At 45.5% G+C, this 25,296-nt stretch overlaps 1 protein-coding gene across 4 annotated transcripts in view; it reads left to right on the top strand.

The window, feature by feature from the left end:
* The window catches only part of RABGAP1L (RAB GTPase activating protein 1 like), a 430,548-nt gene extending 410,326 nt beyond the window's left edge, over nucleotides 1-20,222 (top strand). For 3 of the 4 annotated variants that reach the window (XM_038757620.1, XM_038757622.1, XM_038757623.1), the window contains 6 exons: nucleotides 7,757-7,867; nucleotides 9,874-9,978; nucleotides 13,686-13,769; nucleotides 14,407-14,478; nucleotides 17,412-17,609; nucleotides 18,589-20,222. In XM_038757620.1, coding sequence (XP_038613548.1) covers nucleotides 7,757-7,867; nucleotides 9,874-9,978; nucleotides 13,686-13,769; nucleotides 14,407-14,478; nucleotides 17,412-17,609; nucleotides 18,589-18,741 — 723 coding nt within the window. In that variant the 3' untranslated portion in view covers nucleotides 18,742-20,222. Of the gene's footprint in view, nucleotides 1-2,988; nucleotides 4,145-7,756; nucleotides 7,868-9,873; nucleotides 9,979-13,685; nucleotides 13,770-14,406; nucleotides 14,479-17,411; nucleotides 17,610-18,588 lie in introns of those variants that run through there. The other variant, XM_038757624.1, reaches the window with a different exon arrangement.
* Nucleotides 20,223-25,296: the final 5,074 nt, after the last annotated feature.

The raw sequence follows: 25,296 nt of genomic DNA on the forward strand, positions 1-25,296 counted from the left end.
TTATATCCGGGGTTGAGAATCTCATCGTCCAAACGGTAGCCCAAGGGTCATTTGTCACTCCCAATCTAAAGAACCTGGGTAGTGAATGCCGTCCCGAATCAGCCTGTGGATCACCCCTGCCAGATAAGTGTTCATACCCCAAAGAAGCCACTTAAGGATTCTGAGAGGAACAACTGGATGGTTAGGTAGCCCTCCTTGACACCCATCCTTAAGCTTAAAGATGTTTGTTCAAACATCTCTATCTTTTTATCCACTAACAACTCTTTATATAACCTATCACCCCTGACCCTGCCTCAACTTGTGATGATTCTTCTAAGATTCTTAACTTTTCCTTCTAACCATTCATCCCCTAACTTATCCAAACTAAGACGACCAGGTTTCCCAGACGTCGAGGCTGGAAAAGGGCCTGAGCCTCTAAAGGGGTGGGGCTGAAAAGACGGGGAGCGGCAGAGAGAAAGAGGTGACGGCTACTCTGGGGTAAGGCCTGGAAATCTACTTTTAGTGTGCCCTGCAGACAGTAGGGCACGCAGTGAAAGCTGATGCTTTTGAGCGGGAAAAAGAAAGGGGAACAAGGAGATAAGAAAACAGGGAAAATGGGGGTAGAACCGAGAGGGAAGCAGGGAGAGAACAGCATCCTGAAAACTGCCCAGAAGCTTCGGTGGGGCAAGATACGCCTTCTGATTTTAAAGTGGGAAGGTCGGCATACGCACACAACAGTTACACTTGCTTTGTATTGACTCTTGTCCATTTTCAAGTGCAGTTTGCATCACCGACTGCCCATACCACGTAGTGAACTGCTTTCAAAACCGAGACTGGCAGTTGCAGCACTTAACTTCTCTTTGCCTCAGTTTTCTCGTCTGTAAAATGAGGATGAATGCCTGCTGTCCCCCGTTCCTAGACTGTGAACCCCATGTGAGACGAGGACTATGTCTGGCCAACCTGTCTTGTTTTCACCCCAGCACTTAGTATAGCACTTGGCACATAGTAAATGCTTAACAGATCCCACCATTGTTACCGTCACCGCAGATCGCTTTCTGTGGGTCTTCCGGGTCGGATCCGTGGAGATGGAAAAGGGAAAACACTGTTATTGGTGGAAGGATCTTTGCCCGTTCTGGCTTTGATGTTTGGCCAATACTAAAGTTTTTAAGGCATGAAACTATTTCATTGGAATTCCGGCATTCACCGTGAACCCCTTACGGGTTGAGAAGGCCTTCTCCATTTGGTAAACTGCTTAATTGGGTTAAGTCCCATCCTGGAAGAAATGGTTACCTTTGGGTCGTGTGGCTCCTCTCTTCTCAGGGAGAAATACTTTCAACTCTAGCGAAAAATGTCATCTTCCTAGAGGAGGCTGAGCCCACATGCCGGCCCTGGCCTCGAGAGCTCCACAATAACAAGGTTGGTCACCCGCACCGACCTGAAAATTTTTTCTGCAATGAAATCTAGACTGTGAGCTCCTTGTGGCCAGGAATCGTGTCTTCCTAGTCTGATGTAGTGTACTTTCCCCAGTGCTTAATTCACACAGTACTGTGCACATTAAGCACTCAGTAAACACTGCTGAAGCAACGTGGCTTAGTGGAAGAGTATGGGCCTGGTAGTTGGGACCCTGAGTTCCAATCCCAGCTCTGCCATTTGTCTGCTGTGTGACCTTGGGCAAGGCACTTAGCTTCTCTGTGCCTGAGTTCCCCCATCTGTAAAATGGAGATTGAGACTGTGGGTCCTATGTGGGACAGAGACTGTGTCCAACCTGATTATCTTGTATCTACCCTAGAACTTAGTACAGCGCTGGGCACATATTCGTTCATTCAATCATATTTATTGAGCACTTACTGTGTGCAGAGCACTGTACTAAGCACTTGGGAAGCACAAGTTGGCAACATATAGAGACGGTCCCTACCCAACAGTGGGCTCACAGTCTAAAAGGGGGAGACAGAGAACAAACCCAAACATACTAACTAAATAAAATAAATAGAATAGGTATGTACAAGTAAAATAAATAGAGTAATAAATATGTACAAACATATATACATATATGCAGGTGCTGTGGGGGGAAGGGAAGGAGGTAAGATGTGGGGGATGGAGAGTGGGCTCACAGTCTAGAACCCCCCTGTAAGCCCCCCGTGGGGCAACCTGAGCTCCTTGTAATCTCCCCAGCGCTCAGTACAGTGCTTTGCACATGGTAAGTGCTTAATAAATGCCATCATTATTATTGCTATGCCCACAGTGAGCGGGCCGTCGGCTGCTTAACAAATACCATTTAAAAATATTGCTATATTTGAAAACACGAGACTGCTCAGTTGCCACCGGCTCTGATAACTGGCAGCCTCTGCCCTTTTTCCCTGCGGATAACCTGATGAACGCGTTTGGGTTGGACACTCTGAAATGGCATCCCCAAGCCGGCTCAGACTTCTGAAGCTTCTTTACTGAGAGTTGGCATCTCATCTCTGATTCCTCCTGAAACAAAAACACACACTGGCAGATTTTGCACTAAAGTCACTGAGCACCTAGATTAAGTGTCCGGGACATTGGCGGGTTAGGTAAGGCAGCCCAAATGTATTCGTGTACAGTTACTTGAGCTTTTCTCTCCCTCCCTTACTTAGACTGTCAGCCCCATGTGGGGCGAGGACTGTGTCCGTTCTGATTAACTTATGTCTACCCCAACGCTTAGAACAGTGCTTCACGCTTAATAAGTACTTAACAAATATCAATCACTCGTATTTATTGAGCACTTGCTGTGTGCAGAGCACTGTACTAAGCACTTGGAAGGCTACAGAATAACAGAGGTGGTAGACCCATTCCCTGCCCACAACAAGGTTGCAGTCTAGAGGAGAGTTTAATATAATAATTTACTATAATTATTAGGACTAGCATATTATTCCTAAAGACTCCTCCAGATTCCTATTATTTGTATTTGTAGTTCTCTGCTGAAATATTATAACTGAGAAATTTGCATCTCACTAACGTGTTTCAGCAGTATTTTTTGAGTATTTCAGTACCGTTCTTGGAGTTTTGGTTTTCTACTGGAGTCAGGTATTGCTGATGATTCCACAGACGGTTTGAGAGAGGCAGAAAAAAATGAAACCTGGATTGCCAGTTAATCTTACTGGCTGGTTAAAACGCAGAGATTAATTTTTCACAAAAGTCCATTTAAGAAATTCACTTCGAGAGGATTCAGGGAGATAAATTGGCATGGAAAACCACCAACAAGTTGTTTTGGAAACCGTCACTTTTTCAGATAACTTGAACTTTTTAACTTGTGATCTGGATATTTTGGGCTCCTCAAGATTGTCAGTTGACATGTGAATTTTGTTGGGAACCTCTATTTTGGGGAAGGTGGAGAATAGGAAACTTTTGATAGAGTGAGAGCACCGTTTGCTAATAAAATCTGCACTGTGTCACTTAGAGAAGAATTTTCCCCGACCCTAAAATTTCTTCAAAAACAGATGCCAAAAATTCATCATAGCAGCACACAACACACACACAAAACACTGGAGCTGTGGCTTAGACTCATTTTTCTAGGATTGTGTTTTTTTTCCTTTACAGCTCAGCAACTTTTCCTTTGGCTGCCAGTTACCGTTTCTCTGGTTTTCCACATTTCACTACAGTTACTATCCCTCTCCCTGCCCCCAGATAGCCACGTAGGGGAACTTGAGTCAGTCTTCCTTTTCCAGCTTGGGGAGTTCTCTGAGCTCAGATCTGCCCCTGCCACCTCACAACATAAAAAGTGGAAGATTTTCATAGTCTCTGGCCGGGAAAGTGTTTAGGAATTACCACTGTGGAAGCCACTCACACTATGATTGCTAATCAAGCTTTAGACAGCAGCCTATTCATCCATCATGCAAGCTGAGAATAGCATCCTGTGGAGGGTGGAGTTTGAGTTTATCGGGCTTCCTGAGTTGGGACTTGCCCACTGGCTTTGTCAAGACGACTTTCTTTCCCCAAATGTTTGCTGTCAGAGAGAGCAGCTGGAGGAGAAGACGTTCTCTTGGGGGAACAAAATTACCCATTTGAAATATCGAGTGTGATTTTATTATTGTTGTTGTTTCCTGATTGTAGTAGTTGGCAGTTCCATTTTCATTGGATATCTTTTTTCATTGTTTTTGTACCTATGATTGAAAACAGTAGTTGGTCTATGACTTTACCAGAGGTAAGTTTCTGTTCTGTGTCTACGTGTATAATTGGTGTTTGTCATTTTAGAAAATGCAGTATCCTCTTCCTAAAGTTACTAACTGGACTTGGGTGGCAGCACATCCACTTGTGGAAGAGTCAGGGAGATGAGTTAGGAAAGCCGTGGCTCCCTTTGAGGCGGATGGAGAGAGAAAAAGAATTACAAGCGTTTTCAAAGCGATGCTTTCAGCAACGCATTGAGAGTCGGGGAAGGAAGCAACCTGGCCGCCTGTTGACAAGTTTGGAGCGCTCAGCAGGTCCAACTGGTCAGCTTGGGCAAGATTAGAGGATATGTTCTTGCTCATTCATGGCTGCCTTGAAAACCCCATCTTGAGAAATCCTGCAGATCAGCTTCAAGGGGTAGCGGGATGAGGCAGCCGGCTTCTTGCCAGCATTCCCAAAGGACCAAAGTGAATCTGCTGCCTCTTTGAAGTCCCTGAAACTAAGCCCTCTTCTGTTGTTTTTAGCAACCAGGTTTCATTTGTGAAATCGGGCTATTCACAGCGGCTGGCTCCGAGGGCGGGACTGGGAAAGGCAGCCACATATGTGTCCTTCCTTAAATTCCTTTCCTGTTTGCCTGTAGAGGTCTGTGGCAGGTAGGAGCGAACTGCGTCCCTGTCTTAAGAAATGACTCCACGCAGGCTCACGGAAAGGCTGGAAATAGTTCCTCGCTCACTGGCAGACTAGGATAGAGGTCACCCGCTTTTATGACTAATTACTCAGGCACGATTTAGGAGGAGGATACTGCATTTTAGCCACCTAGCTTGCTTTTCCACTTGTTTGTGAGTGCAGAGCAGGAGTTTGAAACCTCACGTCGTGCTGCTTGCTTTGCAGACACCGAAGCTTCTCGCAAAGGCGTAGCAAAGACTTGGAAAGCTACCCGCCTCCCTTTTGCTCACCTTTTTCAAGGGACCAGCTGACCCAGGTTTCGACCGGTTCTCCCTCGGCTCATGCTGACGGGCAGCAGCAGCCCAACTGCTGTGGGCATTTGAGTGTAATCTGAATTGAGCTGAGATAGCTTATTGGAAAACATTACAAAATAATGTTTTCAGCAGGAATGAAGTCTTTAAGGTGATAGCCTTTGCTTAGCTTATTTTCAAAGGAACCTGCAAAGAAATGCAAAAAAATCTTTCCCATGCACTGCAGGCTCAGTTGCCCAATAGATTGTGTTGAAACAGAGGGTTGGGTATTTGCAGAAGGCTCATTTCCTGACCCTGAGGAAACTACTTAAAAACAACTTCAGAAAAACATGAATTTTATCAGAACTCAAGCAGTCTTCTAAATCACAGTCTCCCGTGGTCATTTGGAAGTGTCAAAAGGAAAGTCATTCACTCAATCGGTAGTATTTATTAAGCACCTACAATGTGCAGAGCATTGGACTAAGCGCTTGGGAGGGAATGATAGAGACTAGTTTTCCTGATCCCTGACCCCAAGTAGGTGACAATACAGCCTGCCCCATATTCAGGTGTGAATTGGTTTGAAAGGGTAAAAAGGGCCAGATTCACCGTCTGATGTCGTTAGGCATAAAGACGGTGTTTTGAACCCTTCCCCGGAAGGTCAAATTGAAGGATCTCCTCCGAGATAACAGCGAGGATCCTCTTACAGGTACAAGCTGCCCTAACAGAAGTGTCTTGGAGAAGTTTTCTTAGTGAGGTAAGGCAGTGCCTTACCCTCTTATTAGTTGGAAGCATTTCTCGACTGCTGTGGTGCAAGGTGGAGATAGAGGATTCCACGTATTTTACAATTAAGGATTGGGCTAGTGGAGGAGTGAGGTGTCAGAAACGTTACTGCATGGCTGTCCCATCTCTAGAAGTATCTTTGGGAAAGAAATGAGTATTACATTTTCAAGAATTTTGCATAATTCGGTGCCTTCTGCCCAGAAGGAAAGATGCAGGGCGTCTTGGAGTGGAATTAGAGCTGACCAACCCAAGGTACTTATATCCCTGTCCTTATACTCTGGCATTTCCCTTAGCTGTAACTTATTTTCGTGTCTGTTTCCCATTGTAGACCGGATTGGGCAGGGATTATGTCTACCAGCTCTTTAGTATTGTGCGTTTAGTACTCTGCACACAGTAATCGCTAAAAAAATACCATTGATTGATTGATGATTGACTTTGTTCAGGTCTGTCCAGGCCTCTGTGGCCATTCTCAGTCGGGCTCCTCAGGCCCTGCTTTCAGTCGCTGCATCTCAGCGAGTGCCTCTCCCTTGCAGAAATTGAAGACAACAGGCACCAGTGTGTTCCATCAAATATAAAATCATCCGACTTTCCTTCCCAGCACTGCAACTTGCTAGAGCCATAGATCTCACTGTGGTTTGCATTTGCAGGTCTGAATTTTTTGCCTCCCTTGCAGAAAACACACGCTTGACAGCATAAATTTGAAAAACAGGAAGGTGTCTTACAGTAAAGTCTTTCCTGTCAGATCTCTTTTGAGCCTCCTGTGTCTGCTATCACCAACAGAGCACTTTGATTCCCCGGAATAGAAGGCCCCGGGTTGTTATTTTTCAGCTAGATTTGAGCATATCCGGTCCAGAAAAGTAAATGTAAAAAGACCTTGACATTTCACAGGATGAAGAGCTCACTAGTTAACAGTACAGTACTGTATTCTTGGATCTCTTACCTAATGTTTCCTTAATGCTATAATAACCTCAGTGATATTGCCCCCTGTCCCTCACTGACCTCAATGGATGTAGGAGAATCTGGCCTGCAGATTTCTATTTCTTTAGAATCATCCTTCTGGGACATGTTAATAAAGAGATAGGTTCCTTTGGTATGATATGTGAGAAAGTTGAGGCACGAAGGTTTTCCTTGACTTGTCCATGATTACCGCTCCTGCCCACCCCACCCCCAAGAGTCCCAGTAGCATTATTGAAATTATTCCCTTTTCCCAGTTCCATGCCTTGCTCTATATGGACTTTTCTCAGTGGATTGAGAGACTAGTGCCACAACCCCCTTATGGTAGAGCAAGTAAGGTCTGGTGTCCCGGCTCCCACACTTTAGGGGTCCCTGCCCCTCCCCATCCAAGTCGTCCAGGGTGGAATCCCTGGAACCAAGGCTGTCCGGTTTGGTTGGAGGATGGACAGGTCAATGAAAAACGGTCTAAGGAGTGGAACCCCACCCCCCAGGAAGAAGTTCTGTTCCGTAACCTGAAGCCTCAACCACCCTCACTGGACCAAGCCTGGAAATGACAGTTTTGCACTGGCCCCTAAGTGCCCAGAACCAATTCTGACTAGGGCTTCTGTTTGTATTCCGACACCCAACCCCACCTTCTTCCTCCCCAGCTGTACACCCCGCCACCCCTTCCGTGGGCCAGCCCGGGTTATAGGGGTATGAGGCCTCGGGTCTGTTGGAAAGCCGTAGGAGGTGTGTTTTAGAATCCCTGAGTTCAGGGGAGCAGGGAGATGAAGAGGTTTTGGACTGCTGGATTGAGTGTCGCATCTGCACTGCTGGCTTAATTCACTGTTGTTTCCCAAAGCAGCAATCTTGGCTTGTCGTGCCACTTCTGCCTTCACCGTTTTTGACGAACTTCTTCGATCCCGCCCGTCAGCCCAGCTGTTGACTCTTTCCCTCTGGATCTTTCTCCCTTTCTGCAGAGGGAGAACCGGCGGCTACAGGAAGCCAGCATGCGGCTGGAACAGGAGAATGATGACCTAGCCCATGAACTAGTAACTAGCAAAATCGCCCTGCGGAATGACTTGGACCAGGTAAAACCCATCATTCTTTAGTCGGAGGTTAAACATGGCCACTGCCATCTCGGGGAAAGGGGCTCTGCGTATGATGGTGACCAAAATCGGGACAATTGGAAAGCAATTGGATCTTCCCAAACTCCACATGTGTAACACTTGTTTTGTGATCTGAGCTCCCCTTGGGTCACTTGTTCGGTCCACCCCATGACCTTCTTCCAGGAAAGGTTATCAGGAAGTTACAGCACCCAAAAGTTCCCCAGTGTCAACTGAAATATTGATTTCAGTGAGTGTCTGAGGGTCCGGGTAGGAGAGGTAAGGGGTCTAGGTGGTGGGGGAGGGGGGAACATTTCACATTATTTATAAAGACCCTGAGTAGTAATAATAATGACGGTATCTGTTAAGCGCTAACTATGCACCAAGCACTGTTCTAAGTGCTGAGCACTGTTCTAATCTCTGTACATTAGCTGTAGCTAACAAAGTTGACCTCGAGACCTTAACCCAAGTCACCGACTTTCAGGGCAGGCAGCTTCATTTTGACAGCTCTTTCTTTAGAGATGAGAGTCACAGGGTTTCCTTTTGAAGACCAATGAATCTGGGTCAGGTTGTAGGCCGGGCAAATCTTTCTCAGTTTGAAGTAGGTTCTGACGTGTAAATCTGTATTTAAAATGTAGACACACCATTTTTGTGGGTTAGGGTAGGTTCTAAAGAACCTTGGCTGTCCAGTTTCCAAGATCAAGAGCCTCAGCAGGGTGGTTATAAGAAAGAAAGGGTTGGATGGTCAGCAAGTCTCAAGGAAGACAACTCTGGCTTCTCCCCTTGTTCCTAGTTTGTGAGACAGGGAGGGAGGAAGGGCAGGCAGAGCTGTGAAGGAAATGACTCGTTCGTTCCTAGGTTTCTCCTAGGAGCTGTGTTCCTTCCTCAGCTTATTATTTATATATCTTTACTGGGAACTAGTCCAGGACCATGTCTGTTCATCCGCAGGCACCCCGAAAGCCTAATAAGGTGCCTTGCTCGCTATAGACAGGGCCTTTGTTATGGCCATGGTACCAAACTTAGATCCAATAAGTTCTGATCGTGGGATTAAAAAATATATATATTTTTGAGATCATCTTGCCCTCTCTGGGGCTTCTCTAAAATCCCATACCATATTTCCTGAAGGACCTCAAAAGGAGTTTGTAGCCCTAAGAGATTTGTCTGACAGCAGCAAGATATCATCAGACTTAAAAAGTGTGATGTATAAATTGGCTGTTGCTCTGCACAGTGAAGAGTAATTTAAAAACAAAATTGCCCTACATTGTTCTCTTGACCTCATTTCTATTTTATGCCCCAGTGCGATGGAGGAGATCATTAAGACCGTAGACTGTAAGACCCTTATGGACAGGGAATGTGACTACCACCTCTGTTGTATTGTATGTTCCCAAGCATTTAGCACAGTGTTCTCCACACAGTAAGTTCTCAGTAATTGCCACTGATTGCTCATGAAAGATCCCATGCCATCTTCGGGCCTGACAGGTACAAGCAGATTTCCATCCCCCTATTGAAGGAAATGTGGGCATTCAGCCTTCTTAGGCCCAAGCAGCCTTTTGTTAGCTATCAACTGCTCAGTTTCACCAACTGAACAGCCCTGAAATATCGACCTGGACTCAGCGGGCCCGATTCCCGCTGTGTGTTCTTTGGAAAAAGTCCTCCTTTGTCGTGGGCCGAGAGTTCCCTGCCTGCCGAGCTGGGTAACCAAGCGAGCAGTTGTAGCCTGCTGTTGTTTACTTCTCTCATCGCTACATTAGGGAACCCAGCCTCCCATTCAGTACGTGCTTAGCCTCTGGAGAGGAGCCTGAGTTACCATCTGCCAAGGGAAGCCAGACGAAGGGAGAGGTATTGGAGCAGAAAGGAGGCAGAATCCCAGGCTGGTTTAACCCCAAGACAGGTGACTGGAGGAACAGAGATGGGGTAGACCTCTGGAGTTCTGCACCAAACTGCATCAGACATCGTTTCCATTTCTGACTGTCCTTCTCCTGCCTGCTCAGGCTGAGGACAAGGCGGACGTCTTGAACAAAGAGCTGCTCCTAACCAAACAGAGACTGGTGGAGACCGAAGAAGAGAAGCGGAAGCAAGAGGAAGAAACAGCTCAGGTAAAATCGATCAATGGTATTTATTGAGCGCTTACTATGTGCAGGGCACTGTACTAAGCACTTGGGATAGCACAGTACCACCAAATTAGCCAACATGTTCCCCATCAATAATGACCTTACAGTCTAGAGGTAAAAGCTCTGCTGCAGCTCTCCCGGAGGCAGCTGGGTTGATGCTGGCTTCCTTCTTGTAGAATAATCACACAGCAGTAGACTTCAGTAGAGTGTGCTTATTAAAAAGCCAAAGTGCTCATTTGAGCAAGTCCGGACTTCTCTGTCTGGATTTATGTGAAGGTGAGGAAGGAAACTCCTCATAGGAAAACAAGTCTAACTACACAAGACAGCATCGTAATGGGAATGAAGCCTGCAGCTTGTCTTCACTGAAAGTCTAATAAGGTTGGAGAGTGATAATAAGCCTCCCAGTTTAGTAGTTCAGGAGTAGGATCCAAGATTCACCATGTCGGTTAAAGCTTCCAAGTCTAAAGTTTCCATAGGCTTACGCTGAACTGTTTTTCCTTTTTTTTCTTTCCACGCGGACCATCCTGTTCACGGGCCAGTGATAAGCACTGACAGAGGTCCAACAGTCATCCACTAACAGAGGGAGGAGCAGAGGAGAGCAGCCACCTAGGCTAGGAGAAGATAGACCTTTTTTAATGTTATTTGTTAGGTGCTTAATATGTACTGTACAAAGAGCTGGAACAAGTTAATGAGGTTGAACACAGTCCATGACCCACGTGGGCCTCACAGTCTTAACCCCCATTTTAGAAATGAGGTAACTGAGGCCAAGAGAAATTAAGTGATGTGCCCAGGGTCACACAGCAGGCAAGTGATAGAGCCAGGATTAGAAACTAGATCTTTTGACTTCCTTAACCAGACTTGCATTTCTTCTTAGGAGGAGGGAAGAGGGGATCTAAAGAGCTCCCCTCTCCCCATCTCCCACAAACAGGAGTCCAGAGTCCACAAAGCTCGGGTCTTTTGGACTACATTGAGAAATTTGCACTGTCCTGTCCCTCTTTGTCCCCCTCTCACATCCAGTAATCAACTGGCTGGAACATTTTTGAAGGGAACAAAGCTGGGGACACTTGATGTCTCTGAAATAATTAGCTAAAAATTTAAAAGAACATCTCTGAGGGGAATTGCAGTGCACGCATTCACTCAACCAAAATGCATTTGCCTGGCTCAAATTTAAAGAAGATATGAATCAATCAATCAATCAATCATCTTTATTGAGTCCCTACTGTGTGCAGAGCCTTCTAGCATTAGAAGACACAGTTCCTGACTTTATTCATCTCTCCAGGTACTGGCAGTATCCTTCAGATCCTGAAATCTTTACAGCCCAGAAAAGACAAGGAAGAGTTTGGGAATTGATCTTTTGGCCACCACTCTAATTTTCCCACCTTGTGTGACGGAGGGGTTGTCCCACCCAGAAACCCAGGATTTTCCATAGGACTGGGCTATGAAGGGCAGGCCGGGTGGGGAAAGGGGTGCTGTGGGGAATTGTTTATTTCCCCAGTGCTCTGGATATCTGACAGCCTTGATGAGAAACCAGAGCCAGCCAAGAATCTAGCATAGCTTTTATTTGTGCGTCGAGTTTTTTTTCCCCCCACCCAATTAGTATCCACTGCCAGAAGCCCATTTTGAAAGTGCTTACTTGGCATTTTACTGGTAGGACTTCACCCTCTGAAAGTGAGCGACTTCTTAAACCTTGATTTCTGATCTAACTAGCAGAGTCCATTCCAAAGGGAAAGCACAATTTCAGAGATAATAAGAATAATAATGATGGCATTTGTTAAGCGCTTACTTTTGCAAAGCACTGTTCTCAGCGCTGGGGGGGATACAAGGTGATCAGGTTGTCCCACATGAGGCTCACAGTTTTAATCCCCATTTTACAGATGAGGTAACTGAGGTCCAGAGAAGTTAAGTGACTTGCCCAAAGTCAAACAGCTGGCAAGTGGCCAGGATTAGAACCCATGACCTCTGGCTCCCAAGCCCATGCTCTTTCCACTGAGATGGGAGAGGAAGCCAAATCCAGTCCATTGCCCTCATTTTGGGCAGCTCAGAAAGAGATTTGGTGGAGGAGTCGAGCAAAATAAGAGTTTCTGGATCGGCAGTGAGTTTTGATTACCCTCTCCCTCACCCCCAGGACCGCCGACGTCTCATTGGGATGTGGCTTGGTCGATATCTGACTAGACACCCAGGGACATTTGGCTGACACATCTCCATCCTAAGGGTCTGTGGCTGTGTTTTTCCCTTAACAGCCTTAATAATAACAATAGTTGTGGTATTTGTTAAGCATTTACTATGTGCCTAGAACTTTACTAAGCACTGGGTCACATACAAAAATCGGAGGGAGTAGTTGGGCCAACGAAACTTACCGTCCCCTCTCAGAGGATCAGGATGCTTAGCCCGGATGATCCAATCTCACCCAACAGTGCTAACGATGACTGGAAATCCAACCCGGTTGTAGTAGTTTACAAACCAGCAAATCAGGGGCAAAACATATGGATGGTTTAAAACTGCTGCAATATAAAAATGACATTTGTTCCTTTGGGATAACGTGGGCAAGCATTAGACAGAGTTCTTTTCATGCGAGAACTGGACACAGTGGAATTTCCCCTCCTGCTTGGGGTCACCCTTCTGTCTTTGCATCTCCCTTTCCGTGAATTCTTTGCCGTCCAACATCTTGAATCCTGGTACTTTTGTGCCTACAAAAAGTTCTGCAGTGTTAGGTGTGGTATCAGGTATCGAGAAGCAGCTTGGCCTCATGGATAGAGCAGGAGCCTGGGAATCAGAAGGACCCGGGCTCCAGTCTCAGTTTTGCCATTTGTCTGCTGTGTGATCTTGGGCAAATCATTTAACTTTTCTGTGCTTCGATTACCTCATCAGTAAAATAAGGATTAAGAGTATGAGCCCCATCTGTGTCCAACCTGGTGAGCTTGTATCTACTCCAGTGCTTACTTAGTACAGTGCCTGGTACATATTGAGTATTTAACAAAGACCATTTAAAAAAAAAAGTGTTCTGTGTTAGATTAGTGTTTCAAGAAGTTAGCAACCTCCTGGGGGACTCCTAACTCTTTCTATCTTTGTACACCAGTCACAGGCCCTTTCAAAACATGCCCCCTGCTAGCTAACCTGAGGGATACTTCAGTCTTTTTCACCCTATTTTCCCCTAGCCCCTCCTTGTGTGTTGGAAAGCAACAGAGAAAGTTTCATGGGCAGCTGGGTAGGCTGGAAGGAAAGGCATTGTCATTTTTTAATGCAAAGCTGATTTATGATTCCTTATATAGATCCAGAGGGCAAACAAAACCCCTCAGGTTAGTAGAAGCAGGAAACTGAAATCACCAGCAGTGAACGTTCTTTGCCCTTTTGTTTTATTTAGAGTATTTAATTATTTGTTTTGTTTAGAGTATTTAGAGTATTATCTCTGGTTGGACCACTTAATAGATTGAATAATCTTAGCCTGGGCAGACAATAGAAGATGCAAAAAATTTAATCTTAACAGGAGAGCTACCAGGCCTAGGGTAAAGGAAAGAAGAAATTCCTGAGGTTTGGGGTGAGAACTTGGCATTTGCTCATTACCAAGGTTCTGCTCCAGTGGGAAAAAGTACTCAGTTTCTGAGAATGTGTTAGCGTACTTGAATACTGGTATACTGGGAGAGCGTCTGGGAACTTGGTTTGAATCTGATCTCTCTCCTCCCTGCACTCGCTAGCTGAAAGAAGTCTTCAGGAAACAGCTAGAGAAGGCAGAATCTGAAATAAAGAAAACTACAGCCATCATTGCTGAATATAAACAGGTAAGGCACCACTCCCCTTCCCCTCTTTTGCATACTGGTGCACACACATGCTCCCTTCTTCTCTGTTTTGGTTTAGGGAAAGCCTTGCTACTTTGATAAAAGCTTCAGGCTGGGTTTGGGGCATAGGTCCTACTAGTTTTCTTGATGAGTGATTTCAGTGAAGGGTGGATGATCTCCTTCTCCAGGGATTTCAGCGGTGGATAATCTCCTTTTCCACAGATTTCATTCATTCAATTGTATTTATTGAGCGCTTACTGTGTGCAGAGCACTGTACTAACTACTTGGGAAGTACAGATCGGCAACATATAGAGACGGTCCCTTACCCAGCAATGGGATAATCCCCTTCTCCACCGATTTCAGTGATAGATGATGTCCTTCAGGTATTGGACAGTAGGTCGGGCATCAGTACTGACACTAGGCCAAGCAGGGCTATGAACGGTTGATCCTTTACAGTTTTTTCAGGGGGCAGAAGACTGGGGACCGTGGGAACCCAGTATCCTGAGTATGATCAAGTTCTTATCTTGTTCTTGCTAAATTCCCGTTACCAGTGAAATTTCCCGCCGTGCGTCATACTAGAGATCCAGTCCAAGTGCTGTCCTCTTCTGACGTGCTATGCTGGCCCTTCCTTTTCCTTTAGATCTGTTCCCAGCTGAGTACCAGGCTGGAGAAGCAGCAAGCAGCGAGCAAGGAGGAACTGGAAGTTGTGAAGGTGAGAGGCGGACAGCTTTTTTTGACTCTTCCCCTGAGTGCACGCACCAACTCTGGGAAGCAGGACGGTGCATTTTACGGCCACACCAGCAGCAGGTGCTTAGGCCTGACCGGCCTTCTGGGTATTCCGTAGTCTTCAAAGAAGTAGGAGGGTATACATCTCCCTCTCCAGCACCTCGGTTTCCCAGTCCCGAGCGGCCTATTCTGGTGCCCAGTTTGAACTCCCTGGGCTTGGCGCTGAGAAGGTGGCAGCAAACGTTGGGAGTAAAGAGCCCCTATTTATTGCAAGCAATACCAAAGAAAACCAGCCTTTTTGCCCAGAGCTACCTTTGCACGTCTGGGGGTTCTGAGGCAGGGAAAAAACTGTTATCCATTCCCAATCCAAACGCATCACTCTGAGAGCAAAGACGGCATCCTGGGTGACATCATACGGAAGTCTGTTGGACTCTCCGATCGATCCTCGGAGTGTTTCTCTGGCGGGTCCCTGTCGCCAAACCCCTGCCCACCTGTCCTGCTTCATCATCATCATCATCAATCGTATTTATTGAGCGCTTACTATGTGCAGAGCACTGTACTGAGCGCTTGGGAAGTACAAATTGGCAACATATAGAGACAGTCCCTACCCAACAGTGGGCTCACAGTCTAAAAGGGGGAGACAGAGGACAAAACCAAACATACTAACAAAATAAAATAAATAGGATAGATATGTACAAGTAAAATAAATAAATAAATAAATAAATAAATAAATAGAGTAATAAATATGTACAAACATATATACATATATACAGGTGCTGTGGGGAAGGGAAGGAGGTAAGATGGGGAGAGGAAGGAAGGGGCTCAGTCTGGGAAGGCCTCCTGGAGGAGGTGAGCTCTCAGCAGGGCCTTGGCTTCAGAGCCATGGGCATATTCCCCTCCTTCTGCCATGGAGGAGCACTTTCACCAGTTGGCTCACTCATTTTCCGTCCAAAGCGGGCCCCTCCCGGACGAGTTATAGATGCCGAAACCGAGAGCCATGGTTGGTTTGCAAAATCGTGTCAGGCTGAGCTTGGTTTTGGAAGGGGAGCAAGGCCCAGGCGCCTGCCACCTGATGGTCAGAGGCCTTGACTCTGTGCCCACTCTTGCTTTCACATCAAACAGACGATCATTGTTTTGACCACGTTCTCCAGGAAAAATCCACGCAGGGTCGGAGTGGCCCAGAAAGTGCCCCACGGGGCATAGCCGATTTTCCTGGGAGCCATCTGGCTGGTGCTGAAAGAACCTGATCCCGGGGCTGGCTGACAGCAGCCCGCAGTTAGCCACGCCCCTCGGGCCCCCACCAAATTTGTAATTTCCCTAAACAAAAAAAAAATCAAACCTCCGGCATTTAATCCAGCTATTATTTGTACTTCCCAAGCGCTTAGTACAGTGCTCTGCACATAGTAAGCGCTCAATAAATACGATTGATGATGGTGATGATTAGTCACCACCCCAGAAACTGGCTTGAAGGACTTTGCATCTGGTTAGCGGAAGAAAGACAGGAAGATAAAGGTCGGGATTTCCCACATCTTCACAACGAACCTGAATCCTAATTGAATTATTCCAAGTTCCCGAGAAGCCTAAGCAAATGTCGGCAGGTGGAAAGATAGGTGGGAATCTAATTTATCAGAAAACCTTTTATCATTAACTCAGGCGGATCAAGGCAATAAGATATTCCGTGAGACCTTTAAAGTCTGTGAGTATTGAATGCTCACGTATAACGTAAGGAAGGGATGGTTAATTATTTAGTGCTCTTCTGCAGCCTTTCGAATGGGTATAAAAAATTTACCAACCCACAAAAATGATTGTCCAGTCAGCTCTTCCCTGCAGCAGGCACCAGTGGGTAAAATGAATGAAAGCAGAATTCTCGATTCTTCAAGCCGGAGAAATCTGTGTGTTTTATGAGCTGGATCTGTCAGACATCCTTTTCTTCTGAAAAGCAGCATGGCCTAGTGGAAAGAGCATGGGCCTGGGCGTCAGAGGACCTTGGTTCTAATCCCGGCTCTACCACTTTGCCGTGTGACCTTGGGCAAGTGACTTAACTTCTCTGTGCCCCCGTTTCCTCAAATGTAAAATAAGGCTTAAATACGTGTTCTCCCTCCTACTAAGAATGTGAGTCTCATACGGGAGAGGGGCTGTGTCCAACCTTCATTATCCTGTATCTTCTCCAGCGTTTAGTAAAGTCCTCAGCACATAGTAAATGCTTAACAAATGCCATCATTATTACGGTGATGATGATCATCCTGTATCTTCTCCAGCATTTAGTAAAGTCCTCAGCACATAGTAAATGCTTAACAAATGCCATCATTATTACGAGGATGATGATTATTATTACTATAAGTGTAATTATTATTATTCTGAGGTCATGGTTGGTGGCCAATAAAATAATGGCCTCACCTTGCCCTAAGGATGGCCAGTTCAGTGGCTTCCCAGCCTTTTCCATGGCCCAGAATGCAACTGAATTTGGGGCAATCTGAATTCACCTGCCTTATCTGTTAGCCGAAATGTGCAGAAGTGGCAGCCTGCAGCCCCGAGCCACAGAGGGCCGTCCCGTCAGGCAGAAAGAACCGGTAGACAAGAAAACAAATTTCCAGAACTGGTTTTAGGATCTCCTTCCCCTTGGAGGCCTTTTAAAAGGAGGACAGGTAGACATTTGTCTTGAATGAGTCAGGTGGCAGGAAAATGGCCACCGATTGATCTGTTGAGATCCCTTCGGGCCTTGTGAGCCCACGATGGATGAAGGAGCGGTGTCCGGCATTAGAATCAGACCCGTGCGAGTTGGGGGAGGGCATGCGTCCCACATTGAAGGGCTTTTCCACAGCAGCTGAACAGCAAAGCACATCCAATGGCAGGGCTGCTCCGGGAAGCCATCCGCCTCTTCTTTGACTTTCAAGTCGGTTCTCCGGTTGGTTATTCCAGGGAAAAGTGATGGCATGCAAACACTGCAGTGAGATTTTCAGTAAGGAGGGGGCCCTGAAGTTGCCCATAATAAGCAGAGAGAACGAGGGGACAGAAACGGATGACGAGAAGGACTCCCTTAAGAAGCAGCTGAGGGAGATGGAGCTGGAACTCGCACAGACCAAACTGCAGCTGGTGGAAGCCAAATGCAAAATCCAGGTAAGCACTCAGTCCCTGTCACCGTCTTGAATTTGCCCCTCTGCTTCTCTACCCATCGTTCCATGAAGGACACTCCTGTTTTGGACTGGGCGTTTTTAAGTACGGGGGGGAAAGGAGACCGGCTATTTTTCTATCTCATCGATTGATGTTGCCTATGATTTTCATTGGAACCTTCCAAGTTTTCTCTATTTAGGGGTCTTTCTTGTTAGGGCAAGTCCAACAGAAATCGATTGTTAATCAGCCTTCCTTCTGACATAATATATGTTCTTCCTGAAAACCAAAAAAAGTTTTCTTTTTCGCTCCATAAATCCACTGTCCTCCATAGCCCTGGCAAGTGAGCAGTGGATACTGACAAGCCTTTCCTCTTGAGTACCTTAGCTTCCTCCGCTGATATGATAAAATCTCTGTCCCTCTCGTTTCCTCTACCCATTAAAAGAAAACACCCTGAGATCTTGGAAGGTGTCTTCTCGGCACAGATTCCTCCGCTTCCTTCTAACCACTCTCACCCCCGATTTGCAGCTAGTAAGTGTTAACCCAGTTTGGCGTCCAAGAGAACCCCCCAGCCTGCATTAATACAGAGAATTCAGAAAAGAGGAAGATTTTTCTCCTTTCCTGTTTCATCTGGCAAAGAAAGAAGGAACTTTGTTGCCGGGGGGTGGCACGGAGAGAGAGAGAGAGAGAGAGAGAGAGAGTGTGTGTGTGTGTCTGTGTACACATGTGTGTGTACGTGTGTGTGTGTGTTTTCAAAGATGCCCCATTGACAGTAGCATTGCCAGTAGTACTTTATGCAAGGTATTTTTTTTTTCCAGAGTGGGGTAAGAAAGAAATCCCAACGTAATCCCTCCAAGACCGTGGAGTTTGAATCTGAAGGGATAGAACTAACATGCCTGGGCCTCGGGTGGGGGTAAGAGGAGGCAAACGGTAGAACCTTGAAAGGAATCCGGCATGTGGAGAGACATTTCCATGTTCTTTTTCTTAGGAGCTTGAGCATCAGAGGGGAGCCCTCATGAATGAAATCCAAGCTGCCAAAAACTCTTGGTTTAGCAAAACCCTGAACTCTCTCAAAACAGCCACGAGCACTCAGCCTCCCCAGCAGCCTCAGCCCTCTCAGCCACCCAGAGAGAGTACATAGTTCCAAGCACGCCCCCAAGCAAAAGAGCACAACGATCAAAGCAACTGGAGTCCTGGAGGATTTTCCCCAGTGTCCTTTGGGGAAAACGAGGATGACCAGGGAGCAAGCCTTGAACCGAAAATTCTTCAGCACCTTTCAGTCAAAGTTCAAAAGGAAGTTATTTAAAAAGTCCTGTTTTCTGTTCAGTACTTACTTTCCATCAGCTTTGGCAAAAGCCATGCTCCGATCCCTCATCTGTTTACATATGATTTTATTTGCCTCGATGTTAGAAAAAAAGAAATAAACCATTCAGAAGTCATTGTTCATGTGGAACTAACTAGTCTTGTATCTTGCATAAAGCAGTAGGATTTTCTTTTTTCTATTCAGGGTTGATGTGGTGGGACACAGGATGTCAAGGTAAGGAAAGGTTCTGGTTGGAAAATGTAAAAAGCGCCGGGTCATGACAAATGTTCAAGCCCTCGTCCTGGAGGGCTTATGTCCCAAAGGCCCGGCAGGCTTCTGACCCAATTCCATTTTTATTTTTTGTGGTAGAAGTGTGGACAAGACACTGACATTTGACTTGCAGGGGCCTGGTGTCCTGGGTTTTCCGGAGGACGGAGAACGGGGCTTGAAATAATCCTGCTGATCCGGCCAACCCCTGGGCACTGGCCTCTTCTTTAGAGACCTGAACGTGGGTTTGCGGCAGGACAAAAATTCCTTTTGTGTTTGTCCTAGAGGAAGGTTGGCAATCACAACCGTTATGGGCAGGGATCACATCAACCAACTCTTTTGTCCTGTACTTTTCCAAGCGCTCAGTACAGCGTTTCTCACACAGTAAGCGCTTAATAAATACCACCGACTGATTGATTTGATTTTGAATCTTATTTTAGCATCCCAACAGATCAGTAGAGCATAAAGTGGCTGTGAAAAGTAGCCAAAACAACTTGCACCAGGAAGGTAGGGTTCTGGCATCAGCTTTGGGCCCAGGATCAAAACCTCCTACTTGAAAGTAACTAGAGGAGAAAGAGAGGGTGGGGGTCGGGGACAGTGACCAAGAAGACTGTTCATTTTGACACAGCCACTTAAGAAACACTAATGCCATATGCACTAACTCTGTTGTGCTAAAAGACAACTTAAAATCTTTTAGCCGAATGCTTGGAAACTTTTTTCTGGTAACATCTGTAACTCTAAAAACGTGTGCCCTTTTTATCTCTAAGGCAAGGAGGTGTGAAGACATTTGTAATGTTTTCTGAGTGACTATAAAAATGTTTATAGAAATACTTATTTCGTGGAAAATTGAAACTATTGCTTAAAAAATTGATGGAAATATTTTTAATTATATTTAACGTGTCTGTATACACATATACATATGTGTGTATAGACCTGGCAAGGAAATTTCTCAGATGAGGCAAAAAGGTGTAGTTGAGTTTTGAGTTTCCCAGGTTATAAAACTGTTCTACAATCATCTGTCTACCCTGTTGAATAAAGTTTAACGAGACTCATCTTTGGTTTTATTGTTATGCAGATTGCAAAGGATTTAAAAATGCTAGAACTGTGTAACTCTCATCTTGGCCAAATGTTTCATTCAGAAAAGCAACCGGTTCTTGAAAGCGGACGTCAAAATACAGCCAACTCCACTCTGGGTAACGTACGGCAATTTGATCACTCAGAGTGACTTTTTCCCAAGGTGAATATTAATGCCCCAAATGTAAAGTCCACTCAATTATAACCTCAGAAGTGATCCTCGAGAGTATAATGTTTGCCTGGCTAAACAGAAGCCTGTTTTGTCCTAATATTTTTCCTGATGTTTATTTCTTTTTATCAAAGAAAAATTCCCCAATATTTCCAAATTGTGGAAATTCTGTTTGTCACATTCTGGCTTGTTTATCAGTGGAATCGAATGTAGTGCCTAAAAATGCATTTGACTTTTAGAGTGGTAATATAATCCCTGCCTAGCCCATCAGACTGCTAACTCTGATTGCCATATAACCTGCAGGCTGACTTAAACACTCCAGTCACTCTTTTCTTGGTAGGTGTGGAATCCTAAAGTGTCTATATAAACGTAACACTCTCTTACCAGCTCATTTACTCATCTGGATCGTACAGTTGTGGGTGTAACTTTGCTGACTCTCATCTGATTTTTGTCCTATGGATCCTGCCTAGGCAACCGGGATTTCTTTCTGAATTAAACTGCCATCGATTCTTCTCTCTTGGTAGACAACACCCGTCATTGTCCTGCAGGGTTTTTTCCTCTGGTTTCCACAGAACAGTGCATACCAGAAGACTTGGACCCCATCTTGCAGAATCTTCCTTAGTGAGAAGTGAGACTTGGGCAGAGTGACCGGGTATCGTCCATGCCTATGCTGACAGTAGTCTCCGGGTTGACTAGCAGAGCACTTCTCCAGGCCCCAGGGATCCTAAATCCTGATGGGTATTTTCTCAGTCCTTTAAGGCCAAACAAAACAGTGTTGACTCCCGTATCTGACAAGTCTGGGAACTTGACTCCATTGCCATATTCTAAATTGGAGTGTGACACTCGGGTGTTTTGCTGAGTTATATTTTGACTGCAGCAATAGAGTTTCCATAGGAGTGACTGAGTGTAGGAATATGAATTTCTACAGGATCATTATTACACACCCGTCTGACGGGTCAGACATTTTTTCAGAGAGTAAAGATAACGCAGCTGAAGGAGTTGTTGAAGGGAGAAACCTTCCTGCTGGAGGAACAACTTTGGAACCTGGCATTTGGAAAAGTTATATATAAATCAGATTTTCAGGTGATCCTCTCAGTGCTGAACGTCAGAAACACTGACATTCCTCCCTGCCCCTCCATTGTCGGGTAGGGTCTGGCGTGACCTGAAGTGCCGTGAATTTGTTCTTAGTGCGTAGGTGGGCTTGTGGGCCGGCAACAGCAGCACTGAGTGAAGTCCAACAAGAGTTGGTGTTTGGTATGTGGAGGAGACTCCACTAATGGGTTGGAACGGCAGTAGCCAAACAGCATGTCCACAGCCAAATATGACTTTAAAACTCCTTTAGGAAGCCGCAGTTTCACGGTAACTAATTGTGAAAATTAGTCCTTTTACAAATGGACAAAGTACCGACACCCAGAAAGTCCTCAAAGGCCTCTGGAGTGTTTTTATTCTCTGCCGTGATTGCTTTACCTTCGTTTGCTCGTCCCTTCCTGTAGTACAAGTGCAGAGAAAGGCCACCCCAAAGCCTCAACCCTTACAGCATTCTGAAAACAGGAGTCATTTTTCCCTAGGGCTTATTCAGCCCTGAAACCACAGGTTGAGAGATGAAGAAAGATGAGCGCTACTTGAAGAACCTGTTCATTTGCTGTTCGTCCCCTGAGGTTCTTCTTTCAGTCTCAAAGAAAACAAAGCCAAATTTAGTGCTGTAAGTGTTTAATAAATTCACACACCCCGAGTCAACCGAGGGATGGTTACCTATAGAAAGCAGGGAAATTCTAAGTTACTTCAGTTCTCTGTATATATCTGCGCTTATCGGAAATTGTAGTAAAGATGCCTTAGTTTTACAACTCTATTGCCTTGTATCTGACAGCTGTGCATCATTCCTGCCTCTTACCAGCGCTTTTCCCTGACTTGGGTTTTATTTCCCGGTTAGAAGAGCAGTCTGATCTTTGGGTTCAGAGTCCATGTGTACTAACGTTAATCATGTTTCGTCATTTGCTTCCGGTTTTTAAAACCTCCTCAACGCTCACTTGATTTTCCTTTCTCTCCTATATCATTTGTCGAAAAAAACTCACCTAGCTGCGAATTTGGCTTTACATCCTTGCCAGAGGGGAGAATTGAGCAGTCCAGGAGCAAGAGCTTACAAGCCACTTGAGTCTCAGAATCCAGGACGAGCAGGTTAGATTCAGCTAGGAGGGAGCCACGTAGAAGACTTGGCTGTAAATTGACTTGGTTCCCAAGAGCCGGGCTATGCTAGAAACTCTTGGACTTGGTTGAAACTAAAATGCCAATTGATCTCTAGTGCTGCTTCCACAAACACTGAGGTATAGTAGTTGGGGGATCCTAGGATCTCTTTCCCTATGATTTTTCCAAATTCTACCGAAACCTTACTTGCCTTGTGTTTCTGGGAAAAAAAGATGTTTGGGGCCCCAAGCAAGGAGGTAACGTTGCGCCAGATACACCGTTATGCTATGTGATTTAATAAGATTTAAACCACGTCAGTTCAATCCCAGTACGGCACTGCTTGTTGCGGGAGGCTAAGAAAACAGGCAAGTTTAAATTTTGTGATTTGCAGATACTAGGCTATTTATCCAAAGTTGCTCAGTTAATGCCCTTTAAACCCTTAATTTTGTGTCACTGTAGACGTGGTATTGTGCAACTACGTGGATCTGAAAGGAGCAAAAAGGCCTGAGTTATTTCTCCCATCAAATACCAACCCGATTCCTTTCTTCTTTCTTCTGGTCGCTTCCCTGATGTTTCACCGTCCGCTGCTTTGCCACGAAACACGTTCTTATGCTAAGACTTGTCTCTTCTTCACAGGAGGTTCCCATGTCTCCCTAAGTAGGACGTTGCCTTCCCAACTTCTCATAAAGGATCTAATAAGTGGGATGAACAGATGTAGAAAGTGTGTGCTTAGGAACAGTCTGAAAGTATTTAAAAGTAGAGGTCACTCTCCCCAGGTGCCAGCAGCTGCTAAACTCTCTTTTTTTTTTCCTAGTTCATAAGTCAAGGTAAATAGGAAACTTATCCCTTGGACTAGTATGTCTACAAACTCATCTGTCCAAGAATTTAGGGCTGTTCCGGCAAGACAGAACTCCTCCGGAATTGGTACTTTAAGGTATTTGGATGGGTTTTTTTCTGGGAAAATGTTGGGTCAAAAATCAGCTTTCGTTTCCAATTTTCTCCTGATTCAGTGGGACTTATTTAACATGTAAAGGGGTTTAGTCTATATGTAACTTTGGAAAACTATATATTATATAGAGAATAATATATAGGAAGCTGAAATGCAATGATATAACTAACATCAAAGGACTCTGGTGTCATTAAAACACAGGGGAGGAACTGGAGTTGATGCCAGAGTCCAAGATGTCTCAATAGCCTTTTGCACCAGTCTGTCTATTTTGGGTATTTTACATAATGCATGGGTTTGGTTCCAATTTCAAATGAGAGAAAAATGATTTCCCTTTCACTCTGCCCGTCTCCCCCTCTTCCTGACTTCTGCCCTGCAGAAGGGGAGAACTAGCCATTTTGCTTACCTGCCTTCCCATTTATTTAAACAGACAATAAAGGGGTGGGGGGATTAAGATCAAAAAGGACAATCCTGAGGGAATATTAGTGATATCTCCCCCACCACCCCCACACACGCACATAAATACATCCCCAACACATAAAGTCTCCATGACCCCTCATGACTGCCAATTGGGTCTTGTTCCATGAATCCCTGTATTATGTAAAGTGTAATATCTAAATGTAAATGTAATGCTTGTTATGAAAAGTGCAATTGATTGTACATTGTCCCCCCCCCTTCAAATGTCTACTTTTCTATTTGTTACGAACTTGTTCGGATTAGTACCTGTTTTCATTGTGTGGATGACGACGCCTTGTAAAATAAACAGAACTGCTACCAAGAGGCCCATGAGCTGCCTGGTTTGTGAGCCAACCTGTGCCTGCTTTGGCCCCGTTAAACACTACCAAACATTTGCCATGAAATCAGCACGGAACTGAGGTTTACAAGCGTTCGGCGCATATGCAACCGGAATGTCGGCCTGGAAGACGGCCGGTCACCAGGAGACAGAGGGGAAGCCGCGTATAAATCTCCTGCCGCAGTAAGAAATTATTCTAGCCTGCTTATCCCCTCTCCCCATCTCACTTCAACACGAGTTCCTACTCGGCAGAACTCACAGGGAAATCATTCGGATCGGAGATCCCAGGGCAGGCACCTGAGAGCCCCACCAGGATTGTCTTTCCCAACATCCAGTGGGCATCATAACCCTGGTACCAAGGGGGGCTGCTATAATAATAATAATAATAATAGGCATTTGTTAAGCGCTTACTATGTGCCAAGCACCGTTCTAAGCACTGGGGAGGATACAGGGTAATCAGGTTGTCTCACGTCTTAATCCCCAATTTACAGATGAGGTAACTGAGGCCCAGAGAAGTGACTTGCCCAAGATCACACAGCAGACATGTGGCGGAGCAGGACTCGAACCCATCACCTCCGACTCCAGAGCCCGTGCTCTTTCCACTGAGCCACGCTGCTATGGCAACATGACCCTACCCTAGCTTGATGCTTTGCAAGATTGGGGGCCAAACAAGCGCCATTGAAATTTGCTGCACTTCTGCAACTAATATAACATCAATCGATGGTATTTGTTGAGCGCTTACTACGTGCAGAGCATTGTACGAGCGCTTACTACGTGCAGAGCATTGTACTAAATGCTTGGAAGAATACAACAGAATTAGGAAGCACAATCCCTGCCCGTAACAGAACGTATTTCGTTTTTTTTGTTGGGAACCTATCCGTAAACGGAATTACCGAGTCACGATGATATGGGTTCTTTGCTTCTTTAAAAAAGATTTTTAGATGATGTGGGGGCCTTGGCCAA

The sequence above is a fragment of the Tachyglossus aculeatus genome, chromosome 16 (genome assembly GCF_015852505.1).
Source record: "Tachyglossus aculeatus isolate mTacAcu1 chromosome 16, mTacAcu1.pri, whole genome shotgun sequence".
NCBI classification, from domain to species: Eukaryota; Metazoa; Chordata; class Mammalia; order Monotremata; family Tachyglossidae; genus Tachyglossus; species Tachyglossus aculeatus.